A 24097-nucleotide genomic window follows, 5' to 3' on the forward strand; every position below is an offset into this window, starting at 1 on the left:
GTTTTTTTTTGTTTTTTTTCGTTAAGAATGCAACTGCAAATAATTTGTGAAAAAATTAAAAATTAGCTACTGTTGGATTTTGTCGTAGATCTTATGTAAAATATATATTTTTAAATGCTTTTTGGAGAGCTAATGTACATAGCTGCAATGCTACTTAACATGTCCAATTCAACACCTTGAGCTGTTGAAATAAGTAGATACAACCATTTTTTTAGAGGAGCTCCTAGGTATTCCCAGGTTTTATCTATTTGCGACAGGCTGTGGTCCTGAACTTCCTTGAATACCAGGCTAACAAGAAGCTAACATAGTGCCATTTCCTGCAGCTTGCCGATGCTAGAAACCATGAGTAACCCACACTAAGTAGCTCTTGTGTAATATTTCCGCTTTTCTATTAAATTATGAAACCCTTTTAGGAATACTGCACTGTCCTTCATAGTACAATGCCTCTATTAGTTTGGCAACCATCTTACGTGTGTAAAAACAAATGCATGCAGATGTGCAAGTGGCCAAAAGTAGACTGTGTTTGTTAACAGGGTGGCGTTTGACTATCAAGTCGTTCAGCGGCTTGCAGTGTTATGCCTCTTCCTCACATGGATTGCTGGTTCTCCCCCTGATCCCAGCAAGTAAAAGCCCTGTCTGTACATAAAAGACTACATTTTAAATAGCTTTTGTCATTAATGCTTTATTAATTGCCTGAGGCAACACTATCCTACGCAGGGTGTGCTAGAAATATATGACACTTTGAGGTCAGTGCGTATCCCTGCTGTGTGTTATGCAGTGGGCAAAATGGAGGCAAATCAGCAGGGTTCAGCGTTTTTCAGTGTGTGCACAGAGAATCTGTAGAGAGAGAGAGAGAGGGCTTTGTTTTCCTTTCAGATTCAGCCTTTGTTCAAGAACAGTCTACCTCTGAAACAGTTTGCTTTTTGCAAGAGATAAATCAAACATGCATAGAGTATGTGCACACTGCGGGGTTGCGATTTCTTTTTGTTTAGGTAAGACATTTATAATTAATGGGATGTTATTTATTTTTACAGTCTTGAGAGCTTTACTGAGGAAGGAAAGCAGGTTTTGTGTAATTCTGCACGCATCCTAACAGCAGATATAGAAAACAAAGTATTGCTACATCGTTTTGTTATTTTCAGGGTTGAACTTTTGTCTCACAGCCAAACCACTGAACCACGTCAATACACAAACACAAACACATGATGGTTCTACAGTTGCAAGGGCAAAGCATACACCCGGCACTGTTATATTTCTCACTTTTACATCCGACGTGTCTCTTTGACAGTTTCTCCAAGAGCGTGTGATGGCAGAAAACGTGCGATCAGGATGGTCGAATTTGTTATCGTTGGCACCGAGGAAGAACGTGGTGAAGGGCTCCTACAGAGAACAAAAATGAGACATCAATTCAATTGAAGCTCAAATGGAAAAAAGATGATAGTTTTCCCCACTTTTTTTTGACATGTTGACTACCATGGCATGATATGCTTGCTGAAAAAGAAACGTAATTTTTCAAAACAGGCAATTGCCCACTTGTTCAGAATATCTACATTAGTTTTTCTTGTTATTTATTCCAGCTGAACAATAGAAAATAGCTCTGAAATAATTCACTGTATTAAAACCTGAAGAAAAAGAATTATTGTGATCTTTCTGAGAGCAGCAAATAATAAAGTTTGGATTTCAGAGAGCCTGATCTCGACTATTGGCTGTTTGAGAGAACAGACCGCTGGAACCTTTCCAGCTTATTTCAGGGAAACTCCCTCAGTTCATTAGCTCTTTTGTAGTAATAATGGCCATTGGATAGCTAAACCGCACTTTCTCCATAAAACTGTTCCAGTTTTGTAAGCTTTCCAAAGCCATGTGTAAAGTGCTCCAAAGAAGCTCTGTGGGTTATAAAGGCCTATTTTGTAGGAACCATACTGGAGGTGAGGTGCCTCCTGCTCCTCTTCCTCAGTAAATGAGGACAGTGCTCAGTAACCTTGATGGACATGTCTCCAGCGCTCACTGGGTTGCCTGAAACACATAAACCTGTCACAGCAGCCCCTGTAAATCATTACCCAGCCACTCTTTATTTAGTTCACATATGCCGGTTTACTGGCCTGTGAAATGTGTTTTCTGAGCGCCATTGGTCCAACTCAGCCCCAATCAAATTGAAATGTTGAGCTGCGTCCTGTGCAGAAGCCGACAGACCTCAAAGTAACAGCATCATCAAGTCTGACAAGTGACAATCAACCACTGCACACACAAAACAAAATGAAACGAAAATCTGTCTGAGGCGCTGGTTTGACTTCACTCCTATTCACATACTTGACTAATTCTCCGATTAGAATAATAACAGGAATGGAGGGCGGCAAAAGGAATGATCATACTCACTATTCTGATGAGCCAATGCAGAGTGGTGGCAGCAGTGGAGTAGTGGGAGTCGTAATGATAGGGAGGTGTCTGGTCTTCTTCTCCCGACTCAAAGCGTTCAGAGTAAAATGCTGCACGCTTTGGATTCAATGCGCCAACAGGCTGGAAAAAAAAGAAAGAGAAAAGCTTAGTTCTGGCAGTTTTGGTTACTTAATTTAAGTTTACCAATATTTCCACCCTGAAGGACTTTCTTACACTTAAAAAAAATCATCTGCTGATAAAGACTGATTATTTGAAACAGTACATCTGTGCATTCTCTAATTAGCTTACAGGTTACATAAATAAAGGATAAATCCTTTCCTGCTTCTTTAAAAAAAATTTCATTCAAACATTATTTAATAATAAAAGTTAAAATTCCTTAATATTTTTTAGCTCAGAAAACAAAGTCTCTATTTGTGTGTCATGTTCCTTTTACAATTTACTGTAAATCATGTTAGTAAATGTCAGCGGAAGTAGGTAATGCGTTCTCACTGCATTCTCGACCACAGTTAAAATTAACTAAAGTTTCTCTGGGGGGGAAAAAAAAAACCTCAACTTATGTGAAACTGCAAAATATGTGCATTTTGCTTTGCATATCATTGCCTCCTTTGAGAATAAGCCTGTTCTGAAAATCCCATAATGAAAAAATACCAGTGACAGGAATGCTTGCTTGGGTATTTGGTGAGTAGTCACCTTTCTAGGTCAGTAAATCCAAGCACACAGCATACTGCCTTGCAAAAGAATTCAGAACATCTTCACATTTTTGTCACATTACAACTAATAACCTCTATGAATTTTTATTCAGACTTTGTGTGATAGATTAACACAAATTAGCATGAAATTGTGCAGTGAAAGGAAAATTAAACATGGCTTTCAAATGGCCTAACTTTGAGTACAAGTCACGATGTAAAAGTTTTCTTCAACTTCAACGCGCTGCAACCAACTTCTCTTAGATGTAACCGGTAAAAACCTTTACAAGATGCTGTGAAAAATACAAAGCAGCATTGGCCTCATTTTCACAAAAATGACACAAATTTGATTTACCAGCCAGAAAAAATACCAACAACTTTACAGTATAAATTACTGTAAAAATATACCTAAAAAAATTTAAATATGGACTACAGATACAAAGTGGTGAACAGAAATAAAACAAGCTCAGGTTGCTGGAAAGCTTAAAGCACAAATGGAGCTTTAATTTGTGGGACTTTTTATGTCAAACCACATTTATTTTCCTGGTCATTTAAAAGGTCCTGTTGTCCTAAATTCTGTCAAAAATTAAAGGGTAGAACAGCAAAAGGGCAGAGGATGGCATAGTGAGGATCAAGAAAGGAACAGAAACTCTCCCTGCTAAAATGTTTTTAATTCATGCAGGTCAGAGCAAATTTATCCAAAAACATTTTCAAGCCAATATTACAGAAATTTTACTGTTACTGCTGTGTTGAGAGACGTTTTCTATTATTTTGCAGTCCTGATGGAAGTTAGCAGGTCTTAACACACAAGGAGAGATACTGCAGATCGGGATCTGAATGAATATCAGCATTCACAAACTTAAGAACGGCCATGATGTCACTAATAAAACACTACAATTTATGGAAAAGAACATGCAGGTGTAAATGTCCGCAAGCACATAATTATGAAGATATAAAAACAAAATATGTTCCTAAATGCATTCACCCTTAATACACTTACTTCACTGTTAGAAGCTTTGATAGTTTGGTTAATAATTAAACCAACTCCTCTATAATATCCTAAGTATTATTGCGACACCACCACTCGGCCTTTCATCTCCATGAGTTCTTAATGCAACAAAATGACTCCCATTAAACCCACATTTAGTGGTGAATAAATTGCTTTTCCTGCGCTTTCAATCACAACATCCAATATAAAAGCCTTGGAGGCATATAGGCAGTCAATATTAATATACTCAGTACTACTGAATCAGTGACAAAGGGGGAGGAAGACTGGTAATGTAATCAATGACTGTTTTTTCTGCCTTAAAGCAGGTTAAGAAGAAATGGAATAAACTGCAACTATAAACATTTTGAGACCGAATTGTAAAACGAAAGCAATATCCTGGAATTATTAAAACTGCCGCTAATCTTTATCGAAATGGAAATCTCTGTCAAACTCAGACAAAGCATCTCTGCAGTCACATCTTTGTGTGGAACACAGCACATTCCTCAGGAGAAAAAAAAAGAAAGAAAGAAAAAAGTCCTAACTAAATGGAGACGTTTTCATTCTTCCTTTAAGTTTAATGGCAAACCACATCAGTGTTAGCACAACCGAGAAGACTGAAGGAGAAGTTTATTGAGATCTGCATAGATTTATGGGGTGGTAATAGCCTTGCATGTGACGTCTTGGCCCAGATGGATTGGAGTGTGAGACACGAGACGTCACACACTCCATCAAACCACTGCTAGTTTGACTAATGTAGTTTAGAGCAATGCAAAAAAAAAGTCAATGAAATACATTTGAAACAAGGAAAACAAAGGTGAAAACGTTCTCTGCTAGTACTACTTTGTATCAGTACTAATCTTGTCAAGTCAAGTAGTTTGTTCTGATGTTTATCGTCTTAAATATTTAACTGGATGTCTACTGCTAAAAGTGCCATACAGTGAATGAATATATGTTTTTATAAAATAAAATATACAAAACGTGACCTTGAATTTTGCTGTGTGTGTGTGTTCTTACAGAGCAAACCACACACATTTTCCAGAAGCTCCAAGTGACACAGAAGAGATCCAAAAAAAATTAAGTTGACAAGGTGTTTTCTATTAATTCAGTGTTTGGCTGTAAATCAATGAGACAAAAATATGCTTACAGTGTTCCCAAGTTGTTCTGCTGTGTTAGCATAGCTGTAATAAGAAGCAATACCTGTGCGTGACCTGTGTTAACAAAAACAACAAACAAAAAACAAAAAACAAAGGCAAAAACCCTTGTATCTGTCATATCAAAACTTGTTTTTGGCAAGCAAAGACATTTACAGAAAACAACAGCGCATACCCCTGACTGATGAGGCCTGAAGAGTTTTAGCAAGTGATGGCATTCATGAGGCTAAAAACGATGAGCATAAACTTGTTTTTAGTGATTCTTGGGTTTATTCACAAGCAGTGAATTTGCCCTATTACTAAAAACCAACATGCTTTGCATGAGTTAAGAGCTGGACCTCTGGGCCACCATGTAAACAGTTGGTCTCTTGAAAAGCAGATACAGAAACATCAACTTTTACACCTTAAAGATGTAACACACTTCATCTTTCAAAAGTTTTGGGGATGACCTAGATAAATGGTCATTGATTAAATGTACTAGCATATTTAGGTTTTTGGTTATCTCCATTGCTACAGATGGCAAATATGCTTGATCAGAGGTTTACAACTTCAGTCTTTGAGAGTCAAGTCGAGCCACCAGAAAGTCAAGTCACCAGAAAGTCAAGAGCCACCAGAGAGTCGAGAGCCACCAGAGTCGAGAGCCACCAGCGAGCCACCAGCGAGTCAAGAGCCACCAGAGTGTCGAGAGCCACCAGCGAGTCGTTAGGCTCGCTGGTGGCTCTCAGCAAGTAGTTAGGCAGCCGCAAGTCGAGAACCACCGGTGAGTCGGGAGCCACCGGCGAGTCGAGAGCCACCGGCGAGTCGAGAGCCACCCGCGAGTGGGGAGCCACCAGCGTGTCGAGAGCCACCAGAGTCGAGAGCCACCAGAAAGTCGAGAACCACCAAAAAGTTGGGAGCCACCAGACAGTCGGGAGCCACCAGACAGTCGAGTCACCAGAAAGTAGAGATCCACTAGAAAGTCGAGTCACCAGAAAGTCGAAAGCCACCAACGAGCCACCAGTGACTCGAGAGTCACCAGTGAGTTGGGAGCCAACAGTGAGCCACCAGCGAGCCACCAGAGACTCGAGAGCCACCAGCGAGTTGTTAGGCAGCAGCAAGTCGGGAACCACCGGCGAGTCGGGAACCACCGGCGAGTCGAGAGCCACTGGCGAGTCGAAAGCAACCCGCGAGTGGAGAGCCACCAGCGTGTCAAGAGCCACCAGAGTCGAGAGCCACCAGCAAGTCGAGAACCACCAAAAAGTGGAGAACCACCAAAAAGTTGGGAGCCACCAGACAGTCGAGAGCCACCAGAAAGTCGAGATCCACCAGACAGTCGGGAGCCACCAGACAGTCGGGAGCCACCAGAGTCGAGAACCACCAAAAAGTGGAGAACCACCAAAAAGTTCGGAGCCACCAGACAGTCGAGAGCCACCAGAAAGTCGAGATCCACCAGACAGTCAGGAGCCACCAGACAGTCGAGTCACCAGAAAGTCAAGATCCACCAGACAGTCGGGAGCCACCAGACAGTCGGGAGCCACCAGAGTCGAGAGCCACCACCGAGCCACCAGCGAGTCGAGAGTCGTTAGTCAGCAGCAAGGCGTTAGTCAGCAGCAAGGCGTTAGTCAGCAGCAAGGCGTTAGCCAGCAGCAAGGCGTTAGCCAGCACCAAGTCAAGAGTAACCAAAAAATCGGGAACCACCGGCAAGTCGGGAACCACAGGCCAGTCGAGAGTCACCAGACAGTCAAGAGTCACCAAAAGGTCGAGAGCCACCGAAAGGTCGAGAGTCACCAAAAGGTCGAGAGTCACCAAAAGGTCGAGAGTCACCAAAAGGTCGAGAACCACCAAAAAGTCAAGAGCCAACAGACAGTCGAGAGCCAACACAGTCGGGAGCTACCGGACAGTCGAGAACCACGAGACAGTGAGAGCCACCAGACAGTCGGGAGCCACCAGACAATTGGGAGCCACCAGACAATCGGGAGCCACCGGCGAGTCGGGAACCACCCACGAGTCGGGAACCACCCGTGAGTCAAGAGCCACCAATGAGTCATTAGCCAGCAGCAAGTCGAGAACCACCAGAAAGTCAAGAGCCACCAATGAGTCAAGAGCCAGCGGCAAGTCGTTAGCCAGCAGCAAGTCGAGAACCACCAGACAGTGAGAACCACCAGCGAGTGGGAAGCCAGCAGCGACTCGGGAAGCCAGCAGCGACTCGTGAAGCCAGCAGCGACTCGTGAAGCCAGCAGCGACACGTGAAGCCAGCAGCGACACGTGAAGCCAGCAGCGACTCGTGAAGCCAGCAGCGAGTCGGGAAGCCAGCAGCGAGTCGGGAAGCCAGCAGCGAGTCGGGAAGCCAGCAGCGACTCGGGAAGCCAGCAGAGACTCGGGAAGCCAGCAGCGACTCGGGAAGCCAGCAGCGACTCGGGAAGCCTGCAGCGAGTCGAGAAGCCAGCAGCGAGTCGAGAAGCCAGCAGCGACTCGTGAAGCCAGCAGCGACTCGTGAAGCCAGCAGCGACTCAGGAGCCAGCAGCGAGTCGGGAAGCCAGCAGCGAGTCGAGAAGCCAGCAGCGAGTCGAGAAGCCAGCAGCAACTCGTGAAGCCAGCAGCGACTTGTGAAGCCACCAGCGAGTCGGGAAGCCAGCAGCGAGTCGGGAAGCCAGCAGCGAGTCGGGAGCCACCAGACAGTCGGGAGCAACCAGACAGTCGGGAGTCACCAGACAGTCGAGGGCCACCAGAGAGTCGAGGGCCACAAGAGAGCCACCAACGAGTCAAGAGCCACTAGCGACTTGAGAGCCACCAGCGAGCCACCAGTGACTCAAGAGTCACCAGTGAGTCGGGAGCCACCAGAGAGTCGAGAGCCACCACCGAGCCACCAGCGAGTCGAGAGCCACCAGAGAGTCGTTAGTCAGCAGCAAGGCGTTAGCCAGCGCCAAGTCAAGAGTAACCAAAAAATCGGGAACCACTGGCGAGTCGGGAAACACAGGCGAGTCGAGAGTTACCAGACAGTCGAGAGTCACCAGACAGTCGGGAGTCACCAAAAAGTCGAGAACCACCAAAAAGTCGAGAACCACCAGACAGTCAAGAGCCACCAGACAGTCAAGAGCCACCAGACAGTCGAGAGCCAACAGACAGTTGAGAACCACCAGACAGTCGAGAACCACCAGACAGTCGAGAACCACCAGACAGTGAGAGCCACCAGACAGATGGGAGCCACCAGACAATCGGGAGCCACCGGCGAGTCGGGAGCCACCGGCGAGTCGGGAACCACCAATGAGTCAAGAGCCACCAGCAAGTCGAGAACCACCAGAAAGTCAAGAGCCACCAATGAGTCAAGAGCCACCAGCAAGTCGAGAACCACCAGAAAGTCAAGAACCACCAATGAGTCGAGAACCACCAGAAAGTGAGAACCACCAGCGAGTGGGGAGCCAGCAGCGACTCGTGAAGCCAGCAGCGACTCGTGAAGCCAGCAGCGACTCGGGAAGCCAGCAGCGAGTCGAGAAGCCAGCAGCGAGTCGTGAAGCCAGCAGCAACTCGGAGAGCCAGCAGCGACTCGGGAAGCCAGCAGCGTCGAGAAGCCAGCAGAGAGTCGAGAGCCAGCAAAGAGTCGAGAGCCAGCAAAGAGTTTAGAGCCAGCACCAGTTTTATACACCAATCCAGTGGAACTAGAATATCCAGTCTGGCAGAAAATATCTGAGAGTTCCCGACTGGTACATGGTCCATAAAACTGTACCTGCCCACTTACCTACTCTCAGAAGTGATGCTGGCTCCTGGCTCTCCTGTTCTGCCAGCCTTTCCTGAAGCAGAGCATTTTCATTCAGCAGCTCTGCATTCTGCTTGGTCACGTCCTTGATTTTTTGACGATTGCTCCGCTGTATGCTGCGCAGATTGTCCAGCTGTGCCCAAACATCGTCTAGCTCTCTAGCCTGATGATGTACCGTCTCCTCTGCCGTTTTCAGCTCCATCCTTAGATCCTGGACTTCTTCTCTCAGACGTCCTTGGGCCCGTTCTAATGCCTGTGTTTCTTTTCTATTGTCCTGATATTGGCGCTCCTTCTGATCCAGCTCTTGACAAATGGACACCAGCTGCCCACGGAGAGCGTTGTTCTGGCTTTCCAGTATGTCATATTGTGCTTGCAGGCGACTAGGCCTGCAAGCCCGAGACTTTAAGTCCTCGATTTTTCTCCGGAGGTTTTCAACTGTTTGTTTGAGTTCCTGGTTTTCCTTTTCTAGTGTTCTCTCCATCTTTTTGGTAAATGTTTTTCTGACCAATGCTGTCAAAGTCTTCACTGAAAGTAAGTGTTCTTCTGACAAATACAGCAAATGAGTTTGCATAAAGGGAGTCATCAGTGATGTCATAGAGCATGGGTGACATCACTGGTACATCAAAGCCACTAGAAGCCTGTTGTGTGTGGGTGTGTGTTCTGTATTTGATGCCTTGTGGGACCATTTTACTGGCATACAGGGGCACAGGCTGTCTGTTCCTCTTCCGTGCATCAGAGCTCGCTCTGCAGCCATGTAGTGATGGCTTATTTTGACACAGACGAACAAAACTACTACAAACACTGCACACACGCTCACAAACTCCAACTAATACACTTATCGTCTAAAAAACTCATCCGAAACACTCCTAGTAAAATCCAAAGCGTCACTGCGCTATTCCATATTTTTCTTCCATTACCGTTAATGGGGCTCGTACCGCTGCGTGCCCACCCACAAAAGTGGTATCAAAATGTGTGTCTCAATCCCGGCATTGGAGCTATTATTTTTATTGTAGATTGGAGTTACGATGGCGACGTAAAAAGCGAAAAACGAGCGAAATTCCCAACTGTCGAAACGCAGAGTGTAACTGACACCAACTGACGCTTTTTTAGAGTGAGAAACAGGGTGGAATTTTGACCCCAAAATAATTTTGAAATCGCTCTCATGCATGCAAAAATTGCTCTATTTGTATGAAAGTCGGTCATGACATTGATACGAATGCCTGCTCCGGTAAAATGTTTTCAAAATTTCCCTAGGGCTGACGGTTTTCGGTCCAGGTGCCTCAGAGCAAAGTGATGGGACAGGACTAACTGACGCTCCTCCCCAGTGTTTTACATACATTTCTGAAAAATTTCTGAGCTCAGGGCACACCATTTTTCTCTCATCACTGCAATTACTGTGAATGAGCTACAGATATGAATCGCGGTACTAAATGAGATGACAAATAGCCCTCTCATATGCTTCAAACGGTTTTTGGATTGGCCTTACGGATCCTGAACGGGAAGCAGTCGTTCGGACTGCTTTTTTCATTAAAACTGACTAGGTGTCTCATAAAGTTAGATAAAGTCTCTGACACACACACAGCAGTTACAGAGGTTTAATCTCTATAGCAGGGGTGTCAAACCCAATTTCACCGAGGGCCACTTCAGCATATTGGCCACCCTCAAAGGGCCACATTGACGGTACAAATCAGGAGTGCCCAGCTGCAGTCCTTCAGACTGCAACTTTTAGATGCATCCCTGCTAAAACACACCCCAGGCAAAAGGTTGACTTCCCTCATTAGCAGCAACTCAGTTCTGTAGAGCCTTATAATGAGTAAATGATCCAGGTGTGTTAGAGAAGGAATGCATCTAAAGCTGCAGATGGTAGCTCTGGAAAACTAGACTTGGGCACCCCTAGCATAAAATGTATGAAAATACAATGTTAAAAATAAATTGAACACCTCATATTGTTTGTTAAACAACTCTTTGGAGCTTCTGGTTAGGCAGCGCATTCAAAACCTTTGTTTGAAATGGTGCGTTAAATTCAAGTCTCCATTACAGACCAGAGAAAACTAAAGAGAATGCAACTTTGTGTTAATCCATTTGAGGAGCCGGCAGTTTATCTTGAGGAAATAAATGACGATGCAAAAGTTAATTAGATTGTAACATGCGCAGTGCGCTGCTCAACCACTGCGGAGGCAGTTACGCTACGCCACTGCGAAGAATTAAAAACCGCTGGGAGAAACTCATCCAGCGGATTTAACAAATGGAGCCTTCTGGGTTCACGTTACCCAGGAGAGCGGCACTCTGGAGGAGCTGCAGATGTGACATCTGTCCGTTTCGGAGAAGCGAAAAAAAAAAAAAAATCCTTAAAGCGCACACCGGACCCCGCAGGGTAAAACACTCAGAGTTCAGTTGATCTGTTTGGATCAGACAGATCCAACTGACTGATGAATTAGCGTAGATTTTTCTGCAGATGGGAACCAGGAGGAAGTGCGTTCAGACCCCAGCGGGTGAAGTGATGCTAATTTAAGTGAAGTCGCTTAATTTAATTTATTATAAGTTATTGGGGCCAGTCAGTGGTTTTTGTCACTACGGAGAAAAATGTAGATGCATTTATCTGCTTAATCTGTGATGGGATCTGGATTCACGGTGAATATTAACTAAACCGCATAAAATGCGGCTAAATATCCGATGTTAATATGATTGTAATTTCACGGATAAAAATAGTACAGGGCCAATTTTTTTTTTTTTTTTTTTTTATGTTGTCGGTCAAGATAATGGATAACAAAAGAAGTCTAGCGCCACCTGCCGCCCTGATACCAACTCACACACATCTTCATTCACAGTCTTACTTGTAGATCGATTTTTCTTTTCTTTGACGTTTTGATGTTAGCTTGTCGAAGTCTCAGTTTTATTCGCTGGTAAAATCAATAAGCAGCTTAAGGTGACTCTGCTGCTCTCTAGTGGCGAGAAGTCGTAATGTTGGCTGGTAACAATCAGAATGCATTATGGGAGATGTAGTTTGTCGTCAATTCGTGCTCAAAACCTATTTTAAGTCAATCATGGACCTATAAAACGCTGGGGGGGCCACATAAAATGACATGGCGGGCCACATGTGGCCCGCGGGCCTTGAGTTTGACACATGTGCTCTATAGCAACAGAATACAGAGGAAGGCACAGCTGCTGGTTTGGACTACAAAGACTCTGTAGTTCTAAATATGGCGGAACACTTTAATACAGAGGGCAGAGCAGAAGGTCAGAACTACAACATGGCGGAACACTCAATTATTACAGAAGAGGGCTAAGCTGGCAGTTAGATCTACTTCCTGTTTTGGGCATTATACAGGTAGATTAACCAAACCACTGTTACACATTGGATTAGTGTGGTACGGAAATGAAGTTTACTGAAAGTTTCAAAATAAAACTCTGAAAATTACACTCACGAAAGTGCAATAATATAATATAATATAAATAATATAAATCTTTTTTTATGTTTTTTTTTCTCATTAGCATTTCATGGGTGTCTCAAAGATAGAAATCCTTCCCCAGCTTTCTGTCTCACACACACACAGCAGTCAGCTGAGGATTCATCGCTATAGCAACAGAATCCAGAGAAAGGCAGAGCTGCTGGTTTGGACTACAAACCAGCAGCCATAACTGCCATAACTGTAGTTCTATCTATGGCCAAGACTCAGTTAAAACAGAGGCCTGAGCAGCATGTCAGAACTACAACATGGCGGACCTGTCTGTTACTATAGAGGAGGAGTTGGCTGGTTTTATAAACTACTTGTGCTTTGAGCGAGCATTATATAACTGATTTAACCCAATCACTATTACACATAGAATTAGTGTGGCAATTTCAAATGAAGCTTATTGAAAATTTTCAAAATAAAAGCCTTGACAATTTTTACATCATGTAATTGCTCTTTTTTGTGTTAGATAACTGGTTTAACCAAACCACTGTTACACATGGGATTAGTGTTGCCATTTCAAATGAAGCTTACTGAAAGTTTCAAAATAAAAGCCTGCATACTCCCCTCACGTCAGTGCACCGCCACAGGCGGTGCAAAAATATTATTCTTCTTTTATGTTTTTTTTTCTCAGAATAGTGAACTGCCTTGCAGTTAACATCAGCACAAACATTAGCATTTCACAGCCAGCCACTAGTGCACTTCCTTGCACGCATTAACATTTTACCTAAAATAAGCTTTTAGCCAATTTATTTACTTATTAGCCATGTTTAGAATACTGATTGGACTGAGTCAATGGGTGACAACATGGTAGTGATACCCCACATTCTACTGATACCATTCATGCTATTATTAGCATTTTGGCTAATTTTACCGTATGCAACATACTGAATGGTACAAGTACAGCTTAGTCCACATGCTTCTGACTCTCCACAGGTTATTGACTACATTGAAGCTTTATTTAGCATTAAGGCTAATTTTTAGCATCGGAACGCTGGGTCCAAACCGACGGGCACACTTTGGCAGGCCCCTTAAAATTTCTGCAGGAATTTTCTAGTTTTGTCATTGTTATCTTATAGAAAGCACAATGGTGAACTGTGACCTCTGTTTAATAAAAAACAATAATTTAAGAAACATGATTTCATCAAAATATTTTATGTGACTTGACATTTCCAAGTAAAAAAAGGTAATCTTTCACTGAGTGTAGCTACAAGAAAATGTATATTTCAGCACTATGCTAGCTCATATAATGCATTGGGCCACAGAAACATGGAAGCTTTACATAAGAAGGAGCCTAAATTGTTGTTTCTGAAATGCTACTTTGTGGCGATTACAAATACTGCACACCATCAACATGGTCTGGGTGCTTCATTGGTCAGATGAATGTCACTTCTTACTTAATAGTCAAATAAATACCTCTAAAGTTACACTTTGCATCAATGACAAAAAAAAAAGCTCAAATGAGGAGACCTATATATAACTTTTAGGAGGAGAATGCATGATTGGGATTTCATATCAAATAAAAGCCAACATTTATAACATAACAAAAGCACGTCAGTGGCACTTTAGTGCTTTTAATGCTGTCATATTCACCATCTGTTGATAAGTTCAGTACAGGCTCTGTTAGCTCTCTGCAGCAAAAAAAAAGCGCCTTGTTCATTTTCCCTGCACTGATCATAGTTATGAGACAATGAGAACAACTGCATCAGACAGTTCCACACTTACTTTTCTTTCGGAGTTCATTTCTTGTATAACACCTGACCCACTGAAACACATCAACAGAACTAAGCAAAGTATGATCAAAACTTTGACTGGCTTCACATCCAATTAGGATCAGCGCTGGTGTTGCTCTCCAAGGCTACTGGAAACGAGTGTGGCTGTTGGTGAGTGAACGTGAAGAACGTGTCTCCTTTTGTTTGCTTATATCCAAGCCACCTCCCAAGGAGAAGCATATTGCATTTTATATTTCAAAACAAATTACATTACTGTATGTTGCTATGGTGCTCTGTCAGGGCAAGTCACAGTCATTTTTGCTTCCGTTGTCAGAAGCAGCACAGCATGGAGCTCCAGTCTAATGTAATAAAGTTGCTCCAAATCAAGATAAAGCAGATGTGCTCACAAACAGCCTGGCTGGAATGAAAGAGAGAAGGAATAAGAATCTGTTGTGGGGAATAAAGTGCAGAAAAGGGCGATTTGGGGCAGCCAAGTTTCCCTTCCGGTGGCTGAAATTTAAAAATACAATTTGGGTGAAAATTGATATTTTTAACTTTAGTGCACTGGTTCAGGGATGCAAACTTCTGAGCTATTTATATGACTATATTTTAAAATTCTTTTTTAAAATTATATGCATACCTCAAACTGTAGTGAGGGTGAGAAAAAGCAGAGTTAAACGACATCTGCTTCTTTCTGCTTTCTTTTGCAATTAAATCTTCATCGCACCATTTAACAACTATGAGGAAACTTCTCTTCATCTATCATAGACCTGTCACTCCATCAAGAAATAATCATTAGAATCAAATGACACACTTGACTGCGTAAATATTTCTGACATACAAGTATGCAGAAGTTTGGCCTCGAGGCACGGCGATGAAATGTTCAATATCACTGTTTACAGCTCACTGAATGCCCAACCAGCAGGTAATTGTGGGTGCGTACAGGTTTGGGAGGATACCATTTAGAGAGGCAAACCTGGAGCAGCTTAAACAATGGTGTCCGCCCAGGGATCAATAAATCACAAGTGAGAAGCACCTTCCAGGTATGAGTAATCTGTGGGAAAGTGTGCAATGCGCAACTCTAGCGTGAGATTTGATTGTAAACGTGTTGCGTTATAAAGAGTCAGTAGATGACATGGGCTGCTTCAGTTGTCAACCGTGTGGTAAATCAAAAAGCAAAAACATATGCACGTGCTGATCTCTTCAGCATTTATGTTCTGACTGCAAAATCCTTACAGGGTGAATGTTTACTTTAACGTTTAAAAACTGCAATCCAAGTAGATGACAAGAGACAGCACTCACTGAAAAAAAAAATACTATATAAAATAAAATAAATATGTGTATTATATAAAACCAAGTTGTGTGAGTGGTGGATATTAATAAATTTTTTTCAAAATGTTAACCTCTGTTGATAAAGTTGTGAAAATATTGTTCAGACATTTTTTTTTTGTGTTCGTCTTAGACTTTTAGTATAAGGATATCTTTACCAAGATTTTTGTCTGCCTGCTGATTAAATACTGCTCCAGTAATTATATGAGCTCAGGGCTTCTATAAGAAGCAGGATGGCTGAAATAAGTGCTGTAAAACTGTCATGTTTGAAAGTCAGCTTCCAGCAATTTTTCAACGTCTATTTGCTTCAGCACACCTGAATCAAATGATTATGTCATTAGTAAAACTAATAACAATTTAGAAATTTCATTCAGGTGTGTTGAGGACTTCTACAAATGTAAGACAGGTATCGATGTTTTAGACCCCTGGACAACTGGACATAAGCATTTGAAACAGTACTGCTAGGCTTAGTGGTACAGGTATGGGAGATCCTGATCAACTGGGGAGCAGGAATGCTACATTTGTTACATCTTCAGCTGGTGCTGTACGCTTTCACACTGCACTGTGTCAAACCAACCAAACTCCCGCCTGTAGTGGAGTTGCATCAAGAACCACTGAAGGAAACAACATGAAAACTTCTGAAGAAAACACTGAGCGCAACTTCCTTCTTCGCAAAAGTTGAGTGGCATCAGATTGTAGTGACCTCGGTTTGTAGGCGGACCAAAGTTCGCTATTTTGGTCCACATCAGAGTTCATTCACGCCTTACCAAACGAACTGGACTTTCTAAGCAAATGAACTCGTTCGACTTAAGTGGATTAAACAGGGCAGTACCAGACCACTGCCAACACAGACATCACCTTCTTAAAGTAAAAGCACACGAACTGGAAATCTATCTGAGGAAGACACTCACTCTAACTATGCAATGAACAGGTCTCCAGAGACAGTAGCACTACTACTAATCCATAAAGGAACAAAAGAGCAGACCAAGAAGAGAGGACACGAGTGCAGGCCTCTGTCCTGCTCTGCAATAGTATCAGTGATCTTTTGGAGGAATAAGCCCCGGGGTTCCAAGGACAACTGTCAGGAGACATGGGCTGTGAACTCATGCTAATGAAGGCAGCTCAGGCCTGTAAACAGCATGGGAGGATGTCACTGGAATACATTACAATAAATAACTGTCTCCCCAGGGCAGTTGGGTTGCATGTGGCTCAGCTCTGCTCAACCGCCCTCAAACACACATCCACACACACACACACACACACGCACGCGGCGGCGTTCTCAGTCCACCTGAGACACCCAACAGGTAAAGACGAAAGTTGCTGAGTTGACCACAGCAAGATAAGAACTCTCAACACGTAGCTCAACACGTTCTGGGTTGGTGAAATTGAGATTGTTACATTGATCAACTTTTTAGTTATTACTTCTCTTATTTTGAAGTTGATGATAATGTTGATTGAAAACCTAATAATTGATGCAAACTGTAGAGAAGTGAGACCGGAAAACTTGGCTCCAAGCTAGAACAGTGGTGCTTCAAGGGAAACGAGAGGGGATAAGGCAGCACTGGCGTGAGTGAGAGCGCTCAGACAGGAATGCGACTGTTTTCAGGTCAGTGAGCAGCAGCGTGCAAGAGCGAGATATAGAGACAGAAGGGGGGTAGAAAACCAGTAAACCGGGCCGTGGTTCGTGGTAGAGTGATCTGCTGCCTTCTCCCCTTCAGTTACAGAAAATGTTGAAATTTATTTATCAGGGCTGCGGGGCATTGGCCACATTGTGTCTGAGCTCCTGTAGCTGGGTAGCATTAGTAAGGATCCTGTTATTACGCAGATTTATGCGCTTTGTAATTGTCAGAGTTCACTGCAACACATCCTTCGATCTATCCATCTATCAATTTATCCGTCCTCCTGCTTGCTGAAGTGAGAGTTAACACCAAACTTATCCTCAAAAGAGCTATGTGAGGTGATTTACTTTGGGAAGGAATTTAATATATACTTAATATACACCAGACTTTGCCATGTGCAGAAAATGGTCTGCAATAGAAGAAATTCGAAATGACTGCCAAAGTCAAAGGGCAGCACTTTTTGAATAATTAATTTGCGCAAAGTCTAAAATTTAACTATTCGGACAAGAGAAAACTGTCATGGCTGGCATACATCAAATGCAGCTGTCTGGAAAAATAAACCATAACATCTGTGAAGCACTGAGGTAAAAGTGTAATAATTTGGGGATACTTTGTTTCTGCAGGACTCAGTCAACTCAACATCACCATAAGACCCATATTATACAGCTAAGGTGGACTTTATATGAGTACTGTTGCAGTATATTTATCTTTCAAGTTCATATACTGTCTCATCTATGCACTTATTAGATGTTAATGGTTGTTCTTTACAAGCTAGAAAAGTTGCAAAACTGTAATCTTTTTCCAGAAGTGTTCTTTTGTCTCAGTGTAGATTTTTCTTTAGCATCTGAAAACGTATGATAAAGTCATGATGTACGTGTACTGAAAATAACTGAGACATAGTGATTAGTGTTAGTTCAAAAGGTCGCCATGCACAACAGAGCTTATAAAATGTAGACATCAAATATTCATTTTTGTTAAGATTTTTATAGGACTCTTCCACCAACTTCCAAGTTTAGAATGTGAAGTGGTCTTCTGACACATAACATTTTTACAATTTAAATCTAAATAAGCGTATCACCAACCAATAAATGAGCATTTTATGTAAAAGATTTTAAGTTGCATGGCCAAGAGGTCCTCATACCTTGGAGAGATCTCTGAAGTTCCCTGGAAGGGTCAAGTCCAGCTCCTCTGAGTCATAGTTGGTGAGAACCCAGGGGAAGACCGGGTACTGGTTCAGGTCATTATACGTCCTCCCTAGGCACAGTTGGCAGACAAAAATCTGTGAGTGATGACAGACTGGGAGAAAAACAAGAGTGTAGGGCACATGTGGCTCTTGTGTGGATAAGTATGCAGTGTTACCCTGATCTCAGAGCTCACAGATTTCCTTCTGCTCTGCTATAAAGTATCCATGACCCTTGAACATGTTTGCATTATGTCATGTTACAAACAAACTTGAATGTAAATGATTGAGATATTAAATGATAGACAAACATAAAATAGCACATAAGTGGATGCCAACATGATTTTAAAAATGTTAATCTAATAAAAAATCATCTTTAATAAAGATTAGCAAACAAACAAACAGCAACATGAAGACAATGGAACACACACAGTTCAGGGGTCATGTGGAAAAGAAGTGTAACACAGAATTTGATTATAAAAGAATATCCTAAGTAGAATTTCTCTTACAGCACTGTTCAATTCATCAACCTAAGACTAAGACACCATATATTTTTGTTTGTTTGTTTGTTTTCATCCATTTCATAACTTTATAAAACTTTATGATGGTCTGTAAACACAAAGGATTTCAAGAAAATGCTATGGAAATTTTGTCTGCACTGTAACAAAATGTGAAAAGGTTGAAGGGCTCTAAGTGGTGGTGGAAGTGTGAGAATGTTTTCTTTGTTTCCCATGACAAGAACTGCTGAGTGTGAGTTGTCAATAAAAGGTGAAAGTCGCATGAAGCCTGTCTGCAAGTGGAGCAGTTGTAATTGCAGAGCTACAGAATCTAGCTGCTAAATATCTTTGATGTCATTTCAGTGTTGAACGGCTGATTTGCTGGATGTCAGCTTCCTTTATGTTCAATAAAGGGAGAAAATATTTTCAGAGGGAAAACATGTGTCAGGAACTCATGGGAAAAATTAAGAGTAAATTCAGCATTGTCAGTCCTGCTTTACTTTGAAATGAATTTTAGATTTTAAAAAAAGAGAAAAGAAACAGGCAGTAGAATTAGAAAACAGTGGCTGTGACTCAGTGTGGAAGATTAGTCATCTGATAATTGGGAAGGTTTAGACTGATTCCAGATTTTCCACTGCCACAAAACACCGAACCCCTCAGTTGCCTACCAACAGGTAGTGTGACCAGCTAAATGCTACTTGAATTAGCAAAAAGAACTTTCTTTAGCCTGAGAGGCTGAAACAACATGAAATCAGGGCAGCCATCTCCAAGGTTTTCTATTTTTGTGAACTTTTGCTTTTACTGCATTGATAATCTGCTTGTAAATGTTTTCCTTCCAAAATATGTAAACTTTGCGAGTAAGACGTTTACTAGAATCAGCACCGCATAGCTGATTATATGTTTAAAATAACAAATGAATGTGATTTGATCCTCAACGTCACTGACTGTAATGTGACCTCAAGCATAACAGCATTTATGTCTCAACATTCTTCTTATGAATGGATGCATCAAATCAAATAAATTCAACCTGCTTTTGCAAAAATTGTTTTAGCACTCTAAAGAAAAAAAAACGTTTACAACGTATTGTTGGTGCTGATCACATGCAATTCAGGAATTTTAAGTACCAGAGACTGACAGCCACACCACATTCAGTAATATGAAAAAGTATTAGTCCCCTCACAAAATTAATCTGTGAGCTTTTGTGTTAGACTTTCATATTTCTAATCATCAAACAAAAGACTACATTAAGGGAAAAACTCTTTAAAAAGCCAATTGAGTGTGAAAATACAACAACTTTTATAATAATTCATAAATTAACTATATGTAGCCAAATATGTTTCTCACAGATAGTGTCAACTATTTAGAAATTATTTCCCTGTTTCCTCGGGACACTCAATTCTTATCCATAAACTAAATGTGAACAACAGAGGCTTATAGATCCATTTCTTTGTGTGAATAATAAGAATGTATTCGATGGAAAAAGATTGAGCAGAAATTTAGATAAATCAGCCAGTGTAAAAAAAGAAAAGAAAAGAAAAGAAAACTACCCTCTAACGTAATTCCATAAGATTACCAGACTCTCTGGCTCTTTCAAAGGGACTCAAACAAACAAAAAAAAAATCAAATATCATGACATTTATATTGTCCTACTCTTGTCGTCAAAATCAATACATGTATGTACATTCAAAAAAATCCTAGTTCACAAAACATTAAAGCGTGATTTATAGTAGCATGTAATGATTCAAAGTTGGAGCTAATCCTTTGACCATTTGCAACATGATATGATGAACATTTCTTCATTAAAAAGATGTTCCTTCAAACGTTCAAAGACTTTAATGATAAGCACAAAGTATTTTAAAATTGAACCAGTAGAGAGGCTGTGTTTTTGCAGCAAGTTCGCGAGAGATTCTAAATGTGCCAAAGCCATCTAAGTTCCTGACAGGCTAGTCACTGAGAGTGTTTCTTCAGAGAAGCTAGAAAGGTTTGGGGGAAGCTAGAGAGCATAATTATCAAGGTTAATCGCACACACTGGGAAGGAAACAGCAGGATGAGCACAGAGGATGGGGTCGGGCGTTGGTGTGGTGAGACCTGGTGGTGTTGAGTCCTGAGTTAGGGTGGCAGGATGTTAATAACAGTGGAATAGTGTTTAATTAGAAGAAGTCTTCCTGTTCGCGCCTCCTCCCAGCACTTCACCCCCCGCCTGTCTCCCGCTCCACACTATTCTGACATATCTGGCAGCTTAGGTCATTACTAGGGATTTTTAATGAATTTTGGGCATGTTTTTGTGTCTGCCTTACATCTAATTAGCTGACAATAATGTATCGACTCTCGAGCGCCAGCTAAATATAAATATGCATGAATATGCAGCGACAGAGAGGATGACACGTCTCTGAGCAGAGTAGCGTGCAGTTGTTCTTGCCTTCCCTGTTAGTCGTGGTTCAGATCAGAGAGTCGACAACAGAACCTTTCAACTCTGCAGACACTCGGGTACACTTTCACAAAACCAGGCACTAATTATCCGGCAAAAATCCACCGCGCCTGCTTTTGCTTCAAACGGCAGATACTCATGAACAGTGAAGTTTACTGTGTTGAGTCTCGCCTAAAGCCACCATGGATTCTTAAACAAATACGACATACCTGAGCCCACTTAGTGTTAGTGCTTCCAACACCACTGACACATAAAATTTATTGATCCTGCTAGCTAACTATAAAGACTTGCTGTGGAAAGATTCACACAAATAATAGATTAAAACCTAAAACCATCACAGGTCATTAAGTTTACCTGGACAAGGGAGAAAACAAATCAGAACCTATAAATGTAACTGATGGCTGTAAAAAAAAAAAAACAAAAACAAAAAAAACAGATTTATTATTTCTGTACTTCCAGCTACTTTACAGTTTCAAATAACAAATCTCACTTGGAAAACAGGTAAGTGCTTTCATTAAAACTTTACCAGCTATGGTGTTGAGAAACATCAGATACTCAAAGTTGGAGATTTCTCTTCTCTGCCAGCGCTGGGTCATGTTTGAGGATTTGAAAAGCTGCCGAGGGGTTGCCAGGGAGATCCGTCTAAAAACAATCAAAAAAAGAATTGGAGATGATGTTCTTCACAAATTCAGATATTTCTGAACACATATCCCTCAAAATGCTGTAAGCCTAATCAATGCTTTAAACGATGAGCGCCCAGGTCCGGGCCTTTAGGTCCTGCGCCTTTAAGATGCATCCTTTCTTCAGCACGAGGTGATGACGTTAACCAGATTCCATTGGAGAACTGAGGGAATTCAGCTATTTGATGCAGGTGTGTTTGGAGAAGCGATGCCTCTAGAAGTTGCAGGACAATAGCTCTCAAAGACTGAAGATGAGGACCCGTGTTTTAAAGCAGCAGTAAATACCTTTTTTTCTTTTTTCTTTACATATTTTTTAAAACTATCACCATGTTGTGACAGTACTACATGAAACAGATAATCTGAAAAAATCTAGCCTTCTCGCTGCAGTCCTACTGCCATGTGCAGGAATGCAGTTCTCTTGGTCAGAAACAACCAATCAGAGTCAGGAGGAGGGTTTCATGCTGCTGTACGCACAGCTGCTGTGTTAATGAGAAACAACTTACTGTTACAGGAAAACTGTTTATTTGCAATCATTGGTGGCCATGTTAACTACCATACGCATTTACTGCTAGTTGTGTTGTGGGGAACTAGTGGTAGTGTAGAACAGAGCAAGAGGGAAGGTGTGGGACAGATATACAAGCTGGACTGACTGCACTGAAACCCTCCTGGCTCTGATTGGTTGTTTCTCGCCGAAAGAGGTGCATTTCTGCAGGTGGCAGTGGAATCACAGGGAGAAACCAGAGGAGCGCAATTTATTCAATGATTATCTGTCTCATGCCCTACTGGCACAACATGGTAACAGTTTGAACAAATATGTTAAAAGAACATATCCTTTTTAAAAGTTACACTCCGAAGCTCCACAAATTATGAAACTGAGAACAATGAACCCACAATGCCAAACAAAAAATGAATGCAGTGTTGCATGGTCTCTAAGCAAGATATTAATTCAGATTCTGCAAAGATGTCAGTTGTATTATATCCTCTGAACGTGGGGCCGTTTGGTTTAGAGCAGTAATTTAAAAAGCCTGTTAGCGCCATGAAAGCTGAAAGCCTAAAGAGAATCTGTTTCTTTTTTTTTTTTTTCCCTCGGTGGCCATTGGCATGGCTACATTGAGTTTTCAGTTGCAGAATTAGGTCAGTTCAGTCAGGGTCAGTGAACATCCACTTCAGTGTCTGGAGCAATGGGACTTCAAATAAACTCATTTGTTCCTGGCTGAATGGATGCACCTCGATACCACAAAGTACCAAAATACAACTTATTACAGATATGAATTATTACGCCAACAAGTTTTTGTTTAATTTTGCTTGACTTCTCTTATCCTACCTTGCTTGTGGAAGTCCATAGCTAGTGCCCACTCCTACCCGAGGGAGACAATAGACAACCTTTTTTACTGTGGCTTGGTCCGGAAAGTTGAACATGACAGACGCTGCAGGCATAAAAATATGTGATTACTGTTAAATAATTTTGGGGGAGAGGGATGGTTTATTTGCTACTTTCCTTACTTCTATTAGCCATGAAAACCTCCATTGCAGTGTTTTGCAGAAGGTAGTGTCTGGAGAACACTGCCCGAATCTCGCTGAACATCCATTTGCCATGCAAACCATCTGTGTACACCAAGACCTGGGAGATGAAAGGAGAAGCTATTTATTTGAAACAAATGTGCAGAAGGTACATGTCATACTGTTGACAATTTTTCCAGCACTATAAATTCAGCGTTTAAATGGTGTATTAAACACAAATCAAAAAAGTGTTTGCAAAGCCATTGTTTTTTCAGTGTAGGTATGCAAGTACAGTTAATTAACAAAAAGGCTCACACACTCCCCCTTTTTTTTCCTGCCTCATTTATTCCACTATTCTCCTGCACCAAGGTGTTGTTTTAAAAACAATTACTTTCCAGACAACTGAACTACGAGTGGTTCAAAATGACAGAACATCAACAGTGGCTTAAATAAGCACCTATTACAACCAGTGCATCTGGAACACCAACTCTGACCCAACAAATTGCACAACAACATACTGGTGAATGTTGCTTGAGCTCATCAGTCTCAATTCTGGCTGCAACATTCAAGTATAAGGCTCAGACTTTAGTGTGAACAACAGGAAAACAGAGATCTGCCCTCCATCAGGCGGTGATAGTGATATAAAATTCAAGGGATCATTTCCAGGCACATTTGGGCCACTTGATCATCACTTAGCATCATCTAAATACTATAGAAACTAAACATTGTCCTTTTTGACCACAGAGTA

At 41.8% G+C, this 24097-nt stretch overlaps 1 protein-coding gene across 1 annotated transcript in view; it reads right to left on the minus strand.

Annotated features, from left to right (window-relative positions):
• The window catches only part of LOC106910509 (neurobeachin-like), a 49993-nt gene extending 26328 nt beyond the window's left edge, over nucleotides 1-23665 (minus strand). Inside the window, exons 1-6 of the mRNA XM_088011678.1 lie at nucleotides 23353-23665; nucleotides 23174-23276; nucleotides 21696-21811; nucleotides 18206-18318; nucleotides 2374-2514; nucleotides 1261-1380 (exon numbers count right to left, since the gene is read on the minus strand). Of these exons, the coding sequence (XP_087867804.1) occupies nucleotides 1261-1380; nucleotides 2374-2514; nucleotides 18206-18318; nucleotides 21696-21811; nucleotides 23174-23276; nucleotides 23353-23434 (675 nt within the window). The 5' untranslated portion in view covers nucleotides 23435-23665. The remainder of the gene's footprint in view (nucleotides 1-1260; nucleotides 1381-2373; nucleotides 2515-18205; nucleotides 18319-21695; nucleotides 21812-23173; nucleotides 23277-23352) is intronic.
• Nucleotides 23666-24097: the final 432 nt, after the last annotated feature.

This window comes from Poecilia mexicana, unplaced genomic scaffold (assembly GCF_051168715.1).
Source record: "Poecilia mexicana isolate PSO_F unplaced genomic scaffold, ASM5116871v1 scaffold_13, whole genome shotgun sequence".
NCBI classification, from domain to species: domain Eukaryota; kingdom Metazoa; phylum Chordata; class Actinopteri; order Cyprinodontiformes; family Poeciliidae; genus Poecilia; species Poecilia mexicana.